The sequence below is a fragment of the Centroberyx gerrardi genome, chromosome 11 (assembly GCF_048128805.1).
Source record: "Centroberyx gerrardi isolate f3 chromosome 11, fCenGer3.hap1.cur.20231027, whole genome shotgun sequence".
Classification (NCBI taxonomy): Eukaryota; Metazoa; Chordata; class Actinopteri; order Beryciformes; family Berycidae; genus Centroberyx; species Centroberyx gerrardi.
In genome coordinates, this window is record NC_136007.1 from 15,818,813 (window position 1) to 15,837,555 (window position 18,743).

General features: G+C 40.2%; 1 protein-coding gene across 2 annotated transcripts in view; it reads left to right on the plus strand.

Moving 5' to 3' along the window:
- The first annotated feature begins 535 nt into the window (after positions 1-535).
- ppp3ca (protein phosphatase 3, catalytic subunit, alpha isozyme) overlaps positions 536-18,743 on the plus strand; it is a 29,008-nt gene continuing 10,800 nt past the window's right edge. For both annotated transcript variants that reach the window (XM_071898248.1, XM_078286538.1), the window contains exons 1-6: positions 536-590; positions 7,356-7,556; positions 12,680-12,804; positions 13,447-13,558; positions 14,826-14,971; positions 15,077-15,216. In XM_071898248.1, the coding sequence (XP_071754349.1) occupies positions 536-590; positions 7,356-7,556; positions 12,680-12,804; positions 13,447-13,558; positions 14,826-14,971; positions 15,077-15,216 (779 nt within the window). The remainder of the gene's footprint in view (positions 591-7,355; positions 7,557-12,679; positions 12,805-13,446; positions 13,559-14,825; positions 14,972-15,076; positions 15,217-18,743) is intronic.

Here is an 18,743-nt window from a genome sequence, read left to right on the forward strand (position 1 = left end):
TAAAATTGAATAGATGCTATAGCTTGGTAGGCTACACACGTTGAACCAAAGCCTATCCGCTCTCATCTTCAGGCGTACCAAAATTTCAAGAATACCAAAACATGGCGCGCCGTGCGTGCGTGGGGCAACCCCGTCTCAGCCTCCATCTGATGGCAGCATCAGGCAGTCCCGTGAAACATTTGCGTGGGAGTTCCCTTCACCGCCATGTCGGGATGGTGCACATCTCTCTCTCTCTCTCTCTCTCTCTCTCTCTCTCTCTCTCTCTCTCTCTCTCCCTCCCCCTCTCTCTCTCTCTCTCTCCGCACATCCTCCCCCACATAACAGCTTAGCACAGCACAGCAGCAGCCCTTCCAGCATCCAGCATCCATCCTCCTGGCTGTAGCAGCAGTCGTACCCGGCGCAGGCACCGCTACACGGAGGGGGCGCATCGTCTGAGTGATGCCACAGCATCCACCGCATCTCGACAAGAAATACTGAGAGTTTATCCCGAAAGGAGGAAGAGAAAACGCTTTAGCCTCGAAGACAGCAACTGCCCATGAAGATGTCTAACGCTGACATCGTCTTAAACGCCACCGATCGGATGGTAAAATGTAAGTTAGCCTGCGTTTTCCGTTTGGTTATGGCTGTAGATATTACATAACATCTGAAATATTTAGCTCTTTGTGGTTTGGAATTATTTGGCGTTTATTTAATTGATACTGTATGTGCGGCCATCAAGTTGGGCTCATAATTATGGTAGTGGGCTACTGGACCTTTGATGTTGATAAACATTCATGTCTTTCTTTGCTACACAGTCTTCACGGAGGATGGGGATAGATGTGAGTAGTGTTCCGAGTGATCCGGGATATAGGAATTTGTTTTTTTTGTTTATTTTTTGGAAAATGGTTTGCTGTCACGATTTGACTGAATCTTGGCTTGGGGAGGCAGAGGGGGAGACGGGAAAAACAGCTGAATTGCCGAGGTTGTGGTTGAAGCTGGGGCAGTGATGCAGCAGGATTTCACAGGCTGTGACAGGGCCAGTGGGAGAGGAGGAGGGCATGAAATTGACATTTAATGAGCTATATTTTATCAGCCTACTGTTTTTGAGTGAGTCATTTTTTTTAGTTTGAATTGAAAAGGTCTATGTATGTAAAATCTCAAAAGCTGCATCAGAGGATGTGGAGTAAGCTATGCTATCAGAGAATTAGTGAGAATGCAACTTGCATCAATGGAGGATGATAAATTGCTTGCAACTGAGCCATAACTCATTTAGCCCTGCTCATTTTGACCATGCATCAGCTCATAGCCAGCGCTAGCCTTAATAAATTCACATATGTTACTGTAAGGGCCATGCACTGCTCAATCAATATTTGTGAGCATGGACAACTTTGTAGAGTTGAAGGAAACAGGACTAATCTGTACTTTCACTGAGTTCCTCAGACTCCAGTTGCTACATTGACAGTTGTTACATCTGAATTAGCTTTATTTAAGGTAGTGATTTCAAGGCAGCACTACATCCGTATGACATAACAGACAAGGGGACTGGATTTTTGACCAGTCAATCCATAGTGAATGTTCCCTACTGCAAACTGAACTGTTGTAGCGCAAACATAACATATTCAGATACTAAAATTCAGTAGCATCCATTGTATCATACTCGACACATTTCATTTTGTTTGCCCTGCTATTCCAATAGTGTAGGGTCACACATGTGCTTATTTCCAGTTACAAAACAGTTAGATCTTTAAAAAAAACAAGGTTTCAGGGCACCACTCACTCCATCCTGAATTGCATCTAACTGCTGCACTGTCTGTCGTTCGTCTGTCACCTCATCATGGCTTGATATTTACCAATATGTCCACAATCTGAGAACGGAGTCGGTCTAGAATGAGGTCTGCATGTGCTTTCTCCAAGTGTCTCTTCTTATGACTGTTGTTCAGTCAGTTATTTAGTGGGTTTGTTTGACTGAGAAACTCACAATGGCGACAAAATGATCGTTTCATATGCATTTTTGTCAGTGTTTTACTTCACATCCAGGTAAGAGCAGATTCAAAATAATTCAGACAAGAGTTGCATAACAGCTGCATACAGCACATTCAAGAATGGAGATTCAGCTTTCACAACATGGTCATGTAACATCTGATATTTGTGATATAGGGTTTCCCAGTTGAACCAAAATATATTTATTTGTTTCATCTTTGCTATCACTTAGCCCCATGGTACAGTATGTATAATACGATTGCTACACTATCAAGCTATCTCCTGTATCTGTACTGTGTTCTGACAGATGGAATCACTATTCATGAATGCGGCATACAGCTGATATGGACTGGATCTTATGATACTGTGGTCAATAGAAATTGATAAAGTGATTTATTATTTGTAGTGATATCTTACCTCTCACATAACTACACCATCTAACGCCGATTTTAGTGGCAAAAGAAATGCACAGCAGAGATGGAACCAAGTCACAGATTGTTAAATAATTGAAACTTAAATGAATAGGTCAGGTCTGCCAATACATTTAGTTGCAGTTACTCACTGAGTTGGTCTTGTTGGACAGTAGTAAACTCAGCCTCGTCTCACCATGCTTTGTTTTGTAGGCCAGATGTTAATGATTCCCATGCCACAACGCTGATGAGTTATGCTACAGTTTGGAGATTACTTGACATGTTTCACAGATATAAAATAGTTCCTCCTACAACTGAAATGTCATGGAGGTAAAATGAGATGCGAGAAACAGCATTTCATGCTCAAAGGGAGATATCAAGTGTCTGGTGATACTTGTCGAGTCAAAATGTTTACAATGAATGTATCTGGTGTATGTGACTAACTAGTGAGCATTGACTACTATAAGCCAATCATAGTTAATTTGTCCCAGTATACTTATCCCCAAGTAAAGAGCCATCTGAAAGCTGTAAATGATGGTGCCAGTGATTAAATTAACGAGAGCTAAGTGTGTCGAGAGACACCATGTGTGAATGGAGCGAGCAAGCGCTAACAGCTAATGGCCGAACGTTAGCCCGCTACTTTTCCTCCCTAGATTTGTCCAGTATGGGTTTACGAGATAGTTATCAACTCTAAGTACAAGCTGCCAACAGATTCTGACACAACACATAGAAATGTTGTTTTATCAAGGAAAGGAAGGTTATAATAAAGTTATAATACAAAAACTCAATTGGGTTTGCGTTGCGGCATCTTTGTTGTACCTTTGACTGATTGATAGGAAGCCAATGACATTTCATCATGTGTAACCACGGTAGTACAAAGTCCTTCCTACAAAGATTGAAAACAGCTTTAAACTTTCAAAACTAGCTTCAAGCATTCAAAACTAAGTTTCAACCTTTTGAAACTTAGCATTAAGCTTTCAGATTCTGGCAGTTATCTAACTCCATATACCTGCAGCAGCAGTTTGACTAGCATGTTGTGGCGATGCTGAAGACTTTCTGAAGATGCTGCTCCAAAGAAAGATGCTAACTTTGAAAACCTTTTTACTTTTTTGATTTTTCACAGTAATAATTACATTTTTCATTTCATTTTCGCTTTTTTCATTTTCCTCGCTCAGGCTTAGCTTGGCTAAATGTGATGAAAGATCATAAATGAAACTTTGGGTACCAGGGATAGCCAGTGTTGACTGCTTACTGTCGACGAACTCAAATACATGTAGCATGTGTTTATTTAAAAAATAAATAGCAATTTAAAATCACTTCAGACAGTCGCAACTCAGCAAACAAGACGAAAGTAAACTGTAAAATGAAAAGGGAACATAACGACCTAACATGCACTAGTTTATTGATTCAAGCTTGCAAAAGGGAGAAACAATTTTCAGGGACATGTGTTTTGCCGTAGAGAACGCACACATCCATAACCTCATAATATCAAGAAACCTCAATATAACAATAAAATTTGACATGTGGCTACTGTATGTGTGTTTCTCAACAGCATCGATGTGAACCTCCCATGCAAATTGCAGCTTTCCATGCTGACACTGGCTGTACTCCAACAGTCAGCTGCTGCTGCTGTTGCCCGGCAACATATACCATAGTTCAACTCTACTTGGGTGCCCAGTAGAAGTGAGCTTAAATCTCTCCACCATATATCTGTATCAGTGTGTTTGTGTGTGTGTGTGTGTGTGTGTGTGTGTGTGTGTGTGTGTGTGTGTGTGCGTGTGTGTGCGTGTTTGTGTGTGCCTGTGTATGTGTGTAAAAATACATAAGTAGTAAAGTATCTGGGTTGCTTTGTTGGATTTCTTTGTTCTAAATGGGATTAATTCTTTGTTGAGGATGTAACATTACCATAATAGGCCTTGTTTAGTGTATATTAGCAGTAACTTTAGTTGTTAAATAAGAGTCGGGAGCTATTACTGGTGATTTTATTCGATTTTTCATGTGATATTTTCATCTTCTCTTTGTTGGGACTGTACAGCTCTCAAAAGACTGAACTTTTCTCAACTTTAGAAAGTGCTCCACTCTGCCACAAAAAAGAAGCCAAGCGCCCGCTTGTGGCCGCCCCCCTTTCAATTTACTGTTAAAAAGGCGCTGGCAGTTTGAAAAAAGTGGAATAGTGTGACCAGGTCTTTATATTATTTTGCAGACTGGGAGTCATGTGGTATGTTTGTATTATGACAGTTCTGACTGATTCAGGTACCGATTTCACACAAAACTAATGCTGGTTGGGGGAATACGCACAGATTGAGTCAAATCTAAGTTGATTTTTCTCTGACTTTGTAAATTTCTCTGAGAATGCACATCAAATACTGTATCATTTATTGTATGGCCAGTGTTTACACAAGAAGTGGGGCGAGATTACCAGCAACTGATTTCAGATCAGTTTCTACTGGCATACATCAGCGGGGCATAAAAAGCTAAATTGATCTCTTACCAGCATTTGGGGCATTAAGTCTAAATGCTATGGTTAGCAAATGCAAAGTCTCTGGAGAATCTTGATGCACTGTGGAGGCACCAGCCTGTCACATAGTGCCAGTAGTTGTATATAAAGGTAACACAATACATTTCAGAGTAAAAGAATATCCATAAACCACTATGTAAACAAAGCCAGTGGTGGCATATTGCACCCATAGATTTGGGCTTTAAATAAAAACGGTTTAATGCTTAGGAGGACCAAAGAAATAACATTATGGAAAATTCGTCAATGCACAGGCATGAAAGATGAAAGGCAAGTGAGGGGTTCAGAAAAATAGAGGGGTGATTGTGCTGAGTTTGTACTTGCTTGAAAAATCCATTGTCAAAACACACATCATCATCATCGCACACACACACACACACACACACACGCACGCACACACACACACACACACACTGCATAATGTGAATGACTTAACTCCAATTAAAATCCCTTGCTAGGGCTAGCCTTATTATCGTAGGAGCAGGAACTTGAGATTCTCTCTTTTCCCCCTCTAGTCTAACATCCATTATTAAAGAGCATGTTGATCATGTTGGGTTTAAGCCTCAGCTTTGAGATTCTTCCCTCGTCTCCTCTTCATTTGCCGCTGCTCAGTGGCCCTGTTTGCTATGTACTGTACAAATCTTACAAGCATAGCCATACTACTGGATGATACTATTACTGATGCCTTGTGTATATGTGTGTGTGTGTGTGTGTGTGTGTGTGTCTAACTGTTTTATTGACTGTTGCCACGTTCCTCAGGACTTATTTTTCTTCTCACCAGAATTATTTACAGCTCAGAAATCTAGCGAGAGTTATCTCCGTTAAGCCAGATGATCTGTAGATTTACTTTGACAGGAAGGCCCTGAAAACAGAACTTGTATTTCATCAAAGTGAAAATATAAGTGAAACAAACTGTTGATGTGTTAAGTTCTCAAACCTCAGATGATTTTTCATGGATGAAACAAAATCTGATTCGGCTTTCCATACACATTATCAATTCTGCCTTATACGTTTAGGTCAAGGATCCAAAATGGAAGCTGCACTGATGTTAGTTAGCCTGACGCTCAGGCTAACTAGATTCAGATTATGATACCCACAACAGTCATAATACACACAGATCAGCACCAGAGCTAATAAATCACTTTGCTGCTACCAAAGTAATGATCTGTGATTGGATTTCACAGTTTCACAGGATGCGTGCTAGGTAGGTGACTGGTGCATTTTCATGGCCACAGGCTCTAGCAATCCAGGGAGAGCTTGATGAATGGAGCACTTAGATGTTAGCTGAGTTTTACCCAGCACTACCTAAAAACATATCTTACAAAGTCACCCGACAGCTATAATACAATCATTTTTATCATTTGTTCTTGAAAAATACTTTTTTGTTTCTCAAGTCCATTTACTGATCTTTGTCTGCTGTAGTTTACTCAAACTAGAGTACAGAATGCCTTATCAGCAGGGGAAAAAACAGTCAGGCTTTCATTTTCCATTCTTTACATTGACAATTTGCAGCATTGAATAAATGATGATATACTCTGTAAATATCCATAATTAAAGTAGGTCACATGTTTGAGTATTTGCTTCAGACAGTTTACAACAAAGCATGCTTGTGCTAGACTCTACATCTTACCCTTTTTAAGTGAACCTTATACAATTCCAGGCAATATAAGTTGTGCAAATGCCTCCAAAAGGCTGAAATATATTATTTTAGAATGATTTTTTCCAACTGCATATGCTGAACATCATTGTGAGGGATATTTAGAGGAAGGATTGTTATCTTATCTGGTTTGGTTGTTTCCTTTCTTACTCATTTTCTTCTGTACCGTGTTTCTGTAGAAAATTAATTAATTAATTAATCAACGGTACACCTTTCAGAGGGAACTGTAGGGAACATTGCATTTAGGCGTAGTACCTGTTCATGACAAAACCTGGTTCCCTAAAAGCTTTTTGCTATACAGTCTCCTCTGGCAACATCGTGAGTGCTAAATCCATGAGCTATGCTGCTTCTGCATGAGTCTGTTAATAGCTAACTCCTAATGAGTGTGAAGCTTAACTGATATAGTAGCAGTGAGACTGTTTGGTCTCCATAACTAATAGTCATAATGACTAATTGAATAGTTTAATTTAATTCTAGTAATAGTTTAATTTAAATCTGCAAATTGCTTCTTCCATTATATTGTCCCACTACATATTATGCGAAGCAAACCAGCGCTTTGTAAACATTGTTTTGATGCCAGAGATGTACATATAATTCAACAGAGATGGATGCAGCAGCGCTATGATGGAAGAGATTTTCTCAAATGGGATTCCTATATGAATATGAATAATCTGGTGTCTGCATTCTGGAGTGGTATTTGCCTAACCTCTCTCAGAGTGTGAAAATGTATTTGAAATCGCTCTAACAGATGGTCATAGTTACTCTGATGTCCCCTCTGATTGAATGTGACCATGTGTCTGTGCTCTGTCCTCAGCTGTCCCCTTCCCCCTAAGCCACCGCCTTACGATGAAGGAAGTGTTCGACTGCGAAGGGAAACCGCGTGTGGACCTCCTGAAGGCCCACCTCACCAAGGAGGGCCGGGTGGAGGAGGCTGTGGCTCTTCGCATCATCAACGAGGGAGCAGCTATCCTGCGCCAGGAGAAAACCATGCTGGACATCGAGGCGCCAGTCACAGGTAGGCATTTAGACATTTGCTTTTCACTTGGCCCCCTCCAGCTTGGGTCAGCTGCCGGACGGCAAGCGTGCAACTGGTAAGGATTCAGTGTCTGGGGCTTGAACCTGAATCATCCGCTTGTCTAACCACTACTCCACCCTCCCGCCTTAGCTTGTGAAAGTTTAGGACTGCCTAGTATTCACATAGTTATGTTCTAGAACTGAACTGTTGAACTCGTCTTTGTTTGAGACACAGAGTCTAGTAATGGTCCTTTGATCTTTGTCAGCAAAACAAAACCTATTTATTCATTGTGTTCGACAAAATGTAACAAGCCTTTCTAGAAATATCTCCAATCAATTATACTGAAAACATATCTGCTTAAAATAAGTGTGGCATTGCCTTACTGTTTGATGATATTGTCACCTTTTGATGCTGAGGAGTTTAGCTTGCATGCCAACTGGCAAGATATCTGTCCCATGTTAAAAGCATGAACATTTATTTTATGAGACTGTTGGCTGAGGTTGGGTCTGTGGACAAAAGATGTTAACCTGAAGATGCCTCTTTGATAAGAGAGGTAAGTGGCTTTGCTCTGAAAAAAAAACCCTCAAATATTTCAGGGTAATCCTACTAGTATATTATATATATGTGTGATTGCAGAATGGAGATTTAGCAGAATGGGTATCATGGAAATGCTTGTTGGATGACCTACACTAAACTTATGGCTGTATTTCTATATACAGTATAGTCTGTTTGGAAGAGAATCTGACAGTGAATAAAAAGAGAGGCATTGGACTTGAATGAGTGAAAGGACATGGAGTGAGTGTGCGCATTCATTACCTGTAGTACAAAAATAAACCGAGCACCTGACTGGAGTTCAAAGGAAGATGAAGAATAGATAGCAAAGGAGGACTCTGTGTGTGTGTGTGTGTGTGTAGATTCACACAGCAGGAAGCTGTCACTTCGAGGTAGAATCTTAATTATCACGTCACGTAAGAAATATAATTCTGCAATACTTCAGAGGCTCTATGTCTCTTTCATAGCTCTTCTCATGAAACACCAAAGCATTGGTCTGTTGTTGGAGAGGCCTCAGACTTATGAAATGAAAAATTACTTCACCATGTTAAATAATTTCCTTTGCCATAATACATACTTATTTAATAATATTTGCAAAAAAAATTGTTTTTCTTGTATTTTTATATCAAAATCTAATTACTTTTACTAAAACAGTGAGTCTTCAGTGATTACCTCATGATGAACCAGAAGGCATACATAAATATTCCAACCAATAAAACCATCACAGATTTTTGAAATATTCTTCCCCTCCGCCCCTCCTATCAAACTGCCTTTCTCTCCCTAACTGAAATCCCATTGGTTTACACTTTTGACCAATCCCTCCCTGTATTATATCCCGCCTTAATATCCTGTTTCCATCGGAAATAGATCAAATTAAGGAAGTATGATGCCATTTCATTGTGATTCTGACATGAACCTTGTTGGCTTCATCTTTTGGCCCTGAATTGACCCCTTTCCGGCTCAAAGTGATCATGCTCAACACCATAATTCTGACTTATCTACCCCGCTGAGCACAGCGCTAACTAGAGCGGCAGTAGCATGTAGATCAGGAGTGTCAAACTCATCTGACTTCACTTCACTACATGCAGACCAGAGCAACATCTTTCATAACATTTTAAACAAGTGAAAGCTAACAGTGTTAGTTACATTATTCACCCATACAAGTGTATGGGTGAATAATGCAATATTGTTTTCATTAGCTGCGTTGATGTTATATACACTGTTTTTTTTATTTGTTGCTTAGTTAAAGCATTTTAAACAAGGGTATGACAAATTTATTTCAAACAAAAGGATGCCTTAATTTGACTGGGTCTTCCAAAATAAAAAAATTAGTAGGCCAACAATGTTAAATTACAGAGATAAAGTAAAGGTAAAAAAGAAAACGGTATCTGTACACTGTAGCAGATAGCATAACTTACTTGTCATTCTCTCCTTCTGATCACTCTTTAACATGTCCTAGTTATATTCCTAACTGAAATGACCTGAGTCAGATACAAATGTAATTTTCATCCTCTGCATACAAGCCAACCATGGTTGCCCATCACAAATAATTTAAAGATTTCTTCTTCCAGCTGAAGTGACAGTATGGCAGTATAAAAATCTGACACGCTATACGATGCCAAACCCCTTGGTAAATCCAGCTTTCCACCAAGCGATAGCACTCTGCTCACATGACAGAACAGTGGTGTAGTCGAGTATATCGTCACACACTTTTATTGGGTTACACAAACATGCAACTCGAAAAACGCACCTTCGCCCCCTAGTGGTAAAATATGGTAGTGTTCTCTCTCGCAGAGAGGCCAGATGGAATGGAGCCCTGTGGAGAATTTGCATAAAGGCCGTGTGAATTAAACCTCCAATTACAGATTGAATTTACTGATGTAATACAACCAAGTATTTGCTCTAAAGCTTGATCGTATGTTTTGTTTTTGATAAAAACTTTTTACTCTCTACTTTTTATCTCATGAATAATTCATGTACATCTGATGTCAATCATCAATGGGATTTCCAGTAGTAGCAAACTTTTTTATGATAGTGGTGTTTTGCTGAGCGTGGAAGAATCGAAGACTCCAGGAGCCATGACTTTATTTAATCCTGTTTTGTCTTATTCTATTAATTAACTGTAGCTGTTTAGATCAAATTACAGCTGGCAAAGTGACGGTTGACAAGGTTGCTGGCAGCAAGTGTCGTAAATGGGTCATGCAGACACGGGAGCTAGCTTCTTATTATTCATGAACCCTTTTAGTCAATGAATGCTGATTAGCCACAATGCTAGCGTGGACATGTACAAGCATTGGTTCTCAGAAGAAAAAAAACAAGAAGAAATCATCTCGGCATTTCTATTTTTGTATATGTTTACACTGAAATGATGTCGTCACTTAGGAGATTTCCAGTCTAGCAACTCTGTAATGATACAATAGACCATTAGCTGTTGAGCCTCATTGACTTCTACGCGATGCTGGTCTCTCCTGGTCTCTCTGTCCATCAGAGGGCGCTCCAAACACTCGACTGCAAGCGAGCTAAATAATAAGTTTCTAGAACTACCCTTTAGTACTCGCAGGACTTGAGTTGAAATCTTTTTTTTACATTTTTCAACAGCTTGTGCTCATGCTTTACGCTTGGGCTTTTTTGTTCAAATCAGAGTTATAAGTTTATTATTCTTTCATATATGTTTGAAGTACACATAAACCTTTTGCACTGTGGACATCTGGTTTTGGTGCATGTATCAAAGTGTTGTTTTTGAGGCCGCACGCCATACACACCACATGCACATTCACATTCACAAGCACTCTGCCGCTCCTGTACACTCCATGGATTCAAAAACTTCACCCAGTAATATGTGACATTCAGTATGTGTCTTCAGAAGTTATGCAACTAAGTGTGCCTGAAAGTCACTCCAGTGTTTAACAAAGAAGGAGGTGGCAAATGGATGAAATGCACATTCACCTCAGGAGAAGTCAGAGGCTCCTTGCCTTGACTGGCGTCAGGAAAATGGAGGCTTTATGTATTAAGCATGAAATATGGATGATGATCTGAGTATTGTGTATGGGCATTTGTGAGGATGGAGCTGTATGGAGGTCTGTTTTATCTCTTGAGCTAGAGCTATGTTTGAATGTCTCTGCAGCGGTGTGTGTGCACTGTGTGTGTATGTGTGTGTGTGTGTGTGTGTGCATTCATATATTATGAGGCATTTATGCACTTGTGAATCTTTACTTGCATGGATGTGTTGTTGTTGTGTGTGTGTGTGTGTGTGTGTGTGTGTGTGTGTGTGCGTGTGCATGGGTGTGTGTGTGTTTGATTGCTTTAGTCACACAAGCAGTCTCCCACTCACATTGCTCTAAGCTTTGAGTGGGCGAAGGCCACTGTGGAACTGATAGGGGAGACAGAAAAGAGAGGAGATGGAGGATGAGGAGGAGAGAAGGAGACAGAGAAAGATGATAATGAAAAATTGAAGGCAGTGAGGAAATGAAATGTAGGTTTGCACTCCGGAGCCGCAGTATTCACCTCGAAAATGTATGTATCTCCCAGGGGGGCTCGAGCTCCCACAGTCCTACTCAGCCTCCTAGGGTGGCTGTTGACACCGGGAAAGGACCAAGGGAACATCTCCATGTGAAACACTACATCAGGGCAGGAGGAACTGGTACCATTTTTTATTGTTAAAAAAATCATATCATCGTGGCAAAAACAGTTTACAACCTCTGCCCCAGGATGTCGTGTCTCCCCATCGCTCCACACTACTTGTCCTCACAAAATACAACTTTTTACAAATTTGAGTATAGACCCACAGTAGCCAGAGATAAAGGCAGAGTGAGAATTCCCCCAGTGTTCATGCAGTTCGTACTAACATTCAGTAAGTTCAGGGTGTTTAGAATCGTTTATGGCTATATGGTTGTTTATGGTTGTGTTTATAAAAGCCTGTGTTTATGGTTACATAACCTGTAGGGAAACTCTCTTTATACTTCATTATTGATAGGTCTTTCTAAAACACTGACTTTCATGCTTTAATTTTTCAACAATAGCAATGGCAATGATTACAAGGCAAAAAAAAGAACACAACGAATTTGGGGGATTTTTAACATTTCAGTCTTCCGGTTTAAGCCCACCCACTTCCAGATTTATTGGAAATACTATTCAAATAATTTAGTTCGTTGAACAGTTGAACAATTACAGATATAAATACAAATAGTCGCATCTTCGCACTGTTTCTCTAATTATATAACATGTAAAGGGAAGCAGTTGTGCCCAAAAATGGTATAGATACACACCTCTGGAGTCACATGTAGCCCTGCTGGCCAAGCATGAAATCCTGTCTCCCAACCTTCAGCCTTAGTAAATAAAAGAAGTTGATTGCCTGCTCTCCTTACAAAAGCAGGCATTGCACATTTGCACGGACACTCACACATACACTTATTCTGTACATGAGGACTTTTCTCTCCACTCACATATACAAATAGAGACACGTGCGCCCATACACTCACACACACACAAAACACATAGATAAAGATTAAATTAGGAGAATCCCGTAATTCTGAGATTTTGTAACATTTGCTCTCCCTCTCTCTGTTTTCCAGTGTGTGGGGACATCCATGGGCAGTTCTTTGACCTTATGAAGCTGTTTGAAGTGGGAGGATCACCAGCCACGACACGGTACCTGTTCCTTGGGGACTATGTGGACCGTGGCTACTTCAGTATTGAGGTAAGATCCATCAGAATATTATCAAGTAATTGAACGAAATTTCAGCTCCCATTATACGTTGTTTATGAAACATCGGTAAGCATATCAAGGCTTACAGATTAGAATTTATCCTACATATACACTCAGTGTCGCAATATAACAAGTTCAATATAGTCTCAAAGGCCGACTTAGCTCTTATTTGAAGCTAAACTGGTTGTGGAACAACACCGGTGCTAATATGCAGCCAGAAGCCCCAGGAAGGAAGGAAGGAAGGAGGGAAGGAAGGAAGGATTGGATGAAGAACAAATGAACAAACAAGCAATAAACGCAGACACTGTGAATTTGCATTAAAGGGAAGCTCTCATCTTGACTTGAGGGCATGATTTTCCCCAAACAGACATGCTCTACCAATTCGTGAAACTATCAGACAATCTTTGTCAGCTGTCAAGATCATTCAGCAGAGTTGTTATTCCTGCATTATACATTATTCAAATGAAAGCAACCACAGTCAGCTAAAGGTCGATTTTAAGCTTCTCTCTGATTTTTGGCTCACCATAGACCAGGGCAGGGATTGATTTCATGCATAACATATCTTATATCATATTGATGTTTCTAGCTGTTTGCTGAAATTAACACTTTGCTCTGTATACTTTTTTTTGACAGTGTGTTTTATACCTTTGGTCGCTGAAAATCCTCTATCCAAAGACGCTATTTTTACTTCGAGGAAATCATGAATGTAGACATTTGACAGAATATTTCACCTTCAAACAAGAATGTGAGTACCTTTCAGTGCTTATCTTGTTATTTTTTCTCTCTGTCTCACGAATGTCATGAGTAGCCTGGAGCGCTTTTTGGTGGAAATTATAACTGGTGTACCTTTCTTTAGAGAGGGTGAAGTTAATTCCATATGAGAGGACAAAAAAGGGACGGATTTTGCTTTGAATAATGGGGAATTGAGAGTTGATGATAAAACACATGCACACACACGCACAGACACACACACTCACACGGCCACGAAGGTAAAAGGCTTTCTCTGGGTCTCTCACTATAACAGTAACAGAGCCTCATACCCAATGAAAGTATTCCCTGTTTCCCTCACCACCAGTGCCACTGGGAGAACGTATGGTGTAAGAAGCACTTAACTATTTTAGGCTGATTCTTATGTTGGCACATGAAAATGATTAAAACCTTAATAGCCTCATGTACAGTGAACTGCAGGAAAAATTCAGGGCAGGTTTGTAGGTCCAGATTATGAAACAATGTAGGAAATTAACTAATCGTCATTTAGTTGTTACTTAACCATTCAATAACAGTTAATTAATATTATATAGTTATATATATTATATAGTCGTTGGCTAATGGTGGTGGTTGTCCCCCACAATGAAATCAGGGGAGGGTTTATGGATCGGTCCCGGTCCATCCGTCCATCCGTATGTCTATCCATCACGCACAATATCTGACTGGATTTTGGCAAAACTTGGAACGATGCATGACATTGTTCTGTTTTCAATTTTTCAAATTTCACACTACGTTTGTTCAATTGTCCGTAACTCACTCGTAATATCTCGGACGCCACTGATTGGAATCCGACAAAACCTGGGAGAATAACGCATGTCATTGCTCTGTTCCGTATTTTTCAAAATGACACTGATTGGCCTGGGGCGCTACAATGGTTGTTTAATTCTTACTGATTGGCCCAAAGGGGTGCCTGCATCATTCATGGGGGACAACATGCTTACTTGTTATGAAGTGTTACCACCTCTAGACCTGTATATATTTATTTTTATAATAATCTTTTCTATTACTGACTTCCATAGCTTCCATTCAGTGCAATCAGTCAGGTTCCAACAGAGAACCATGTGCATACTGTATAGATAAGAGTCATATTTCTCAAATGACCCATACCCGTCAAACCACCATGTCAAATTCCTTGAATGTGCAAACTTACTTGGCCAAAAAAACTGATAATGATCACCAAAACATCATATTATTGCTAATTATACTGACACAACTGATTTAATTTCTCTCTTTGTCATGCTCAGGTAAAATCAAGTACTCAGAACAGGTGTATGACTCATGTATGGATGCATTTGACTGCCTTCCCCTGGCTGCTCTCATGAACCAACAGTTTCTGTGTGTCCATGGTGGTCTTTCACCCGAAATACACACCTTAGATGACATAAGGAAGGTAACAACCTACTGCCTCAGTGTTACCAGGTCTTGCTTTGGTTGTGTATGTGTGTGCAGTTTGTGTGAGTTTTCATAAGTTAAATTTCTGCTTCTTTATGTTCAGTTGGACCGGTTCAAGGAGCCCCCAGCCTTTGGGCCCATGTGTGACCTGCTGTGGGCTGATCCTCTGGAAGACTTCGGCAATGAGAAAACCCAGGAATATTTCAGCCACAACACAGTGCGAGGCTGCTCCTACTTCTACAGGTGAGCTGTCCCTTCTCCATCCCTGCTCTGAAAACTCACTTCAAAATAACTGCATGTGTTTTCGAAATCCCAATTTAGTAAAGGATACAGCATAGTGTTGCTTTAATGCAATATCATCTTGTGTTGTGAGCAATCCCCTACATCACACATTTCTGTGCTGCTATAATAGTTTGTCACTATTCAGACAAAATCAAACTTACTGTTGAACTTCTTGAGATATCATGGGCTTATTTAACACTGCAACATCTGTTATGGGAGATGCCCACTTGTGTTTGACTGAACACACTGTTCAGTCAAATTTCATCCCATTTGGCACACATACTCCATCGCCTTTATTAGTCAGAATCTAAAGTTTGACTTGGATTGGTGCATGTGGGTGTGGCCTCTCACATAATGCTTATCGTACAAGGAGGGTTGTACACTACTACAAATAAAAAACTATATATGCACATCAGGACTTCTATTTTGATCATACACACCAAATTTCAGGCATGAGCTACGAGGGCTTCAGTGTTATGTGGAAGGTTGCATTGCTCCCACTGCCTTCGGGCTTTGCTAGCAAAACAATCTTGAAAATATAAACTAACAGCTAGTCCTTGTTGCAAGTTTAAACAGTCTATAAATATGCAAAATCGACATGTAACAAAGGGTGGTTGGTAATATAAGATTTGACAGACGGGAAACTTCGGGAGGCTGCTTCCCAATTCATTGGAGTTCTTGGTGATAAATATTTGTACAGTTGTGAACTAGTTGATTAATAATCAGTAATCAGGCCTCAGGGTAATCAGTAATCAGGCCTTTTCTGAAAGAAGATGGGAGAAAGGGCACAACAACCAACAAAGGTCATGAGCCAGATTTGCGAGATTAAACATTAAACATGAAGTTATCAATTTTGACTGAAGCAGTAGCATCGCATGAATCTTAATCCGATCTTTGAGGAGGATCGCCGGACTACAGGGTGAAATTCGACAGTGTTACACAGAGGCCTCGCAACAGAACTCTTAATATCAAAAATAGATGTTAAGATTATGAATTATTAATAGATATCAAACATTTATTGCTGCCTAAGCAAGACAAAAAGGAAAGAAACAAACAATAGACAAACACTTGACACCCAGTAAGGACTAAATAACATGGGAAGGGAAGGGTAATTAAATGAATGGAATAAATGGACATTGCATCGAGTGAGTGAATGAATGAATGAATGAGCAAGCAACCATAGGCTTAAGACCTATAGGTTGTGTCTTGGCTGTAGCTCCTAGAGATCAGACACTATATATAATACCTACTATAATTTGGGTTCTACACAAAGTGGATAGTCTGTGTAAAAGCAACAATCTGGTTTATACTGCCTTGTGGTTTACTCTTTCTGATAAGAGGTTGTCTTTGTGACTTACAGAGCAAATTGCTACAGACAAAGTTAGCTGGATGAACCTGGAGTCAAATAAAAACAGAGAGACAGAGGGAGGAAAACATAAAACATAATGGCAACGCAGACTGAGAATGTGTTTGTTTTCATCTGTAAGTTAACAAGATTTCAGCCTAACATACACTGTCACCAATAGTTGACGTACAACCACATACCTCAGTGCCAGAGCATGAGTGGGCACCGTTTTAGTATTATTTTGAGAAGGAAGACTTCCAGCACTGTGGAAGTAGGTGCTGGAGAATAAAAGTGGAGATTAGATGGCAGTCATGGCGATAGTTTTCTTGATGAAGGTCCAGGACAGTGCAGACCTCGGTGCAGGAGCTGCAGTTCTGTTCAAATCACAAAAGTAAAGTCAGGGGAGATTTCCTCCTCCACTGAAGAGGGATGACATCCTGGACATTGTGTCCAGAATAATGGCAGTTCAGATTCACATTATACTGTCGAGAACTCAGCTGTAATTCCCTTTTGGGTGCTTTAACATCCAAATAAGTCAGGGATTGCAAGGCTTTTGCAGGCACATGGAGGGTTACAGTTTTATGATATACATAAAAAAAGCAGGATTGGTTTGTTACTTTGAGACCAATACTTTAAAAGTGAGTTTGAAGGCACCCAAAGATTTTACATCTTAATATTGTCTCAGGTTTAGGTCTTAGTTGTTTTGTCTCTTAGTTCTGTGTTCACAAATGTGTATTGCTTTGTCCTAGATCATAAGAATAACATATGCATTTGTGAACATTAAAACGTGAAGCCCTGTCAGGTAGATATGTAATGACTTTCCACACTATATACTTTCAGTATATACTTTCACACACATACACAGAAACACCCACACACACACACAAACACTTTGGAGAAGTCACAAAAGTTTCTGTATTCCTCCCTGGGGTAATATTGAAAGATAAAAATGGGCAGAAAACTGGTTTGGCACCATGGTGAGTCAATACTGCCTTGAGGCAGGTCACATAGTTTGTCAGTTTCCTGCATTTAAACAAAAAAAACCCACAGCTTTTTTTATGGAGGCTCTTCGGGTTATTAAAGGAAACAAGGACACACAGTGTCACAGAAGCGAAGCACCCTACACAGTTCAGCAGTGTTGCAGACCAAACAGTGATTCTCAGCCTCCACTAGTAACACATACAGGTAACCGTGAGTCAGTGAGTTACTTTCTGGATCCATGAGGTGCTTTATATCTAAAAAAACACCCTAAAACACATTAACACTGTTAAAAAAACAGCTATTGGCAATGTACCTTGTGTCCCTGGGTCCATTTTATTGTTTGGTGGTGTATTGTTCTTATTCCTGTGGATAACTGGCCAAACGTTTTTTATTATCAGTATTTCCAGCGCAGCTACAATGGAGTTTGGTATATGAATTTCTTCAGATATCTGTCAACAGTAAACATCGGATTTTGGTGTCAGTCCCTCAGTTTCGAAGAGCAAGTTCTTCTTTCTAGACTCACCATTTTGCACCAACATTCAACAGTCATACAGGGAGAAATCCACTGGAGGAGAGGCAGAGAGACCAATTTCTTTCCCTGACAGTGGCCTCAACAGACTAGAATGCAATGCAGCCACAGCTTGCATCTTTGGGGATCTGTTAGCAGTAGCATGTGCAACACAGCAGCCATTTCAGTGTCTTTTTGGTAATTCGAACCACCAGGCACGGCTCACCGTGACACTGTTCTCTCCTCACTCTCAATTTTTTCTCGAATGGAACAATTTACCACGCTATCATTATCGCTCTCTCTACCTACACATATACAGCACAGAGAGCCCCCTCCTCTGAGGCTGTCGAAAATCATGCTGGGAAATGTAGAAAATCACTAACTGAAGTAGAAGCAGAAGAAGACGAGACAGGTTGAGGGAAAGTGTTATCAATTATTTTCCTTTTAGCCTCTTACTGACAATATCCCATTATTATCACACACACTGAGGCTTTGGACAGCATTATAGTGCTTCCTAAACACGTGTTCCATAACAACAATCCCATACATTATATTCTTCACAAGTAGCCATATAGAGAATTGCTTGCTCCGCCGAGCCAAGGAGAGTGTTTGAAGTGGATGGGGCTGTTATTACAGAAAATACAGTATTTAGGG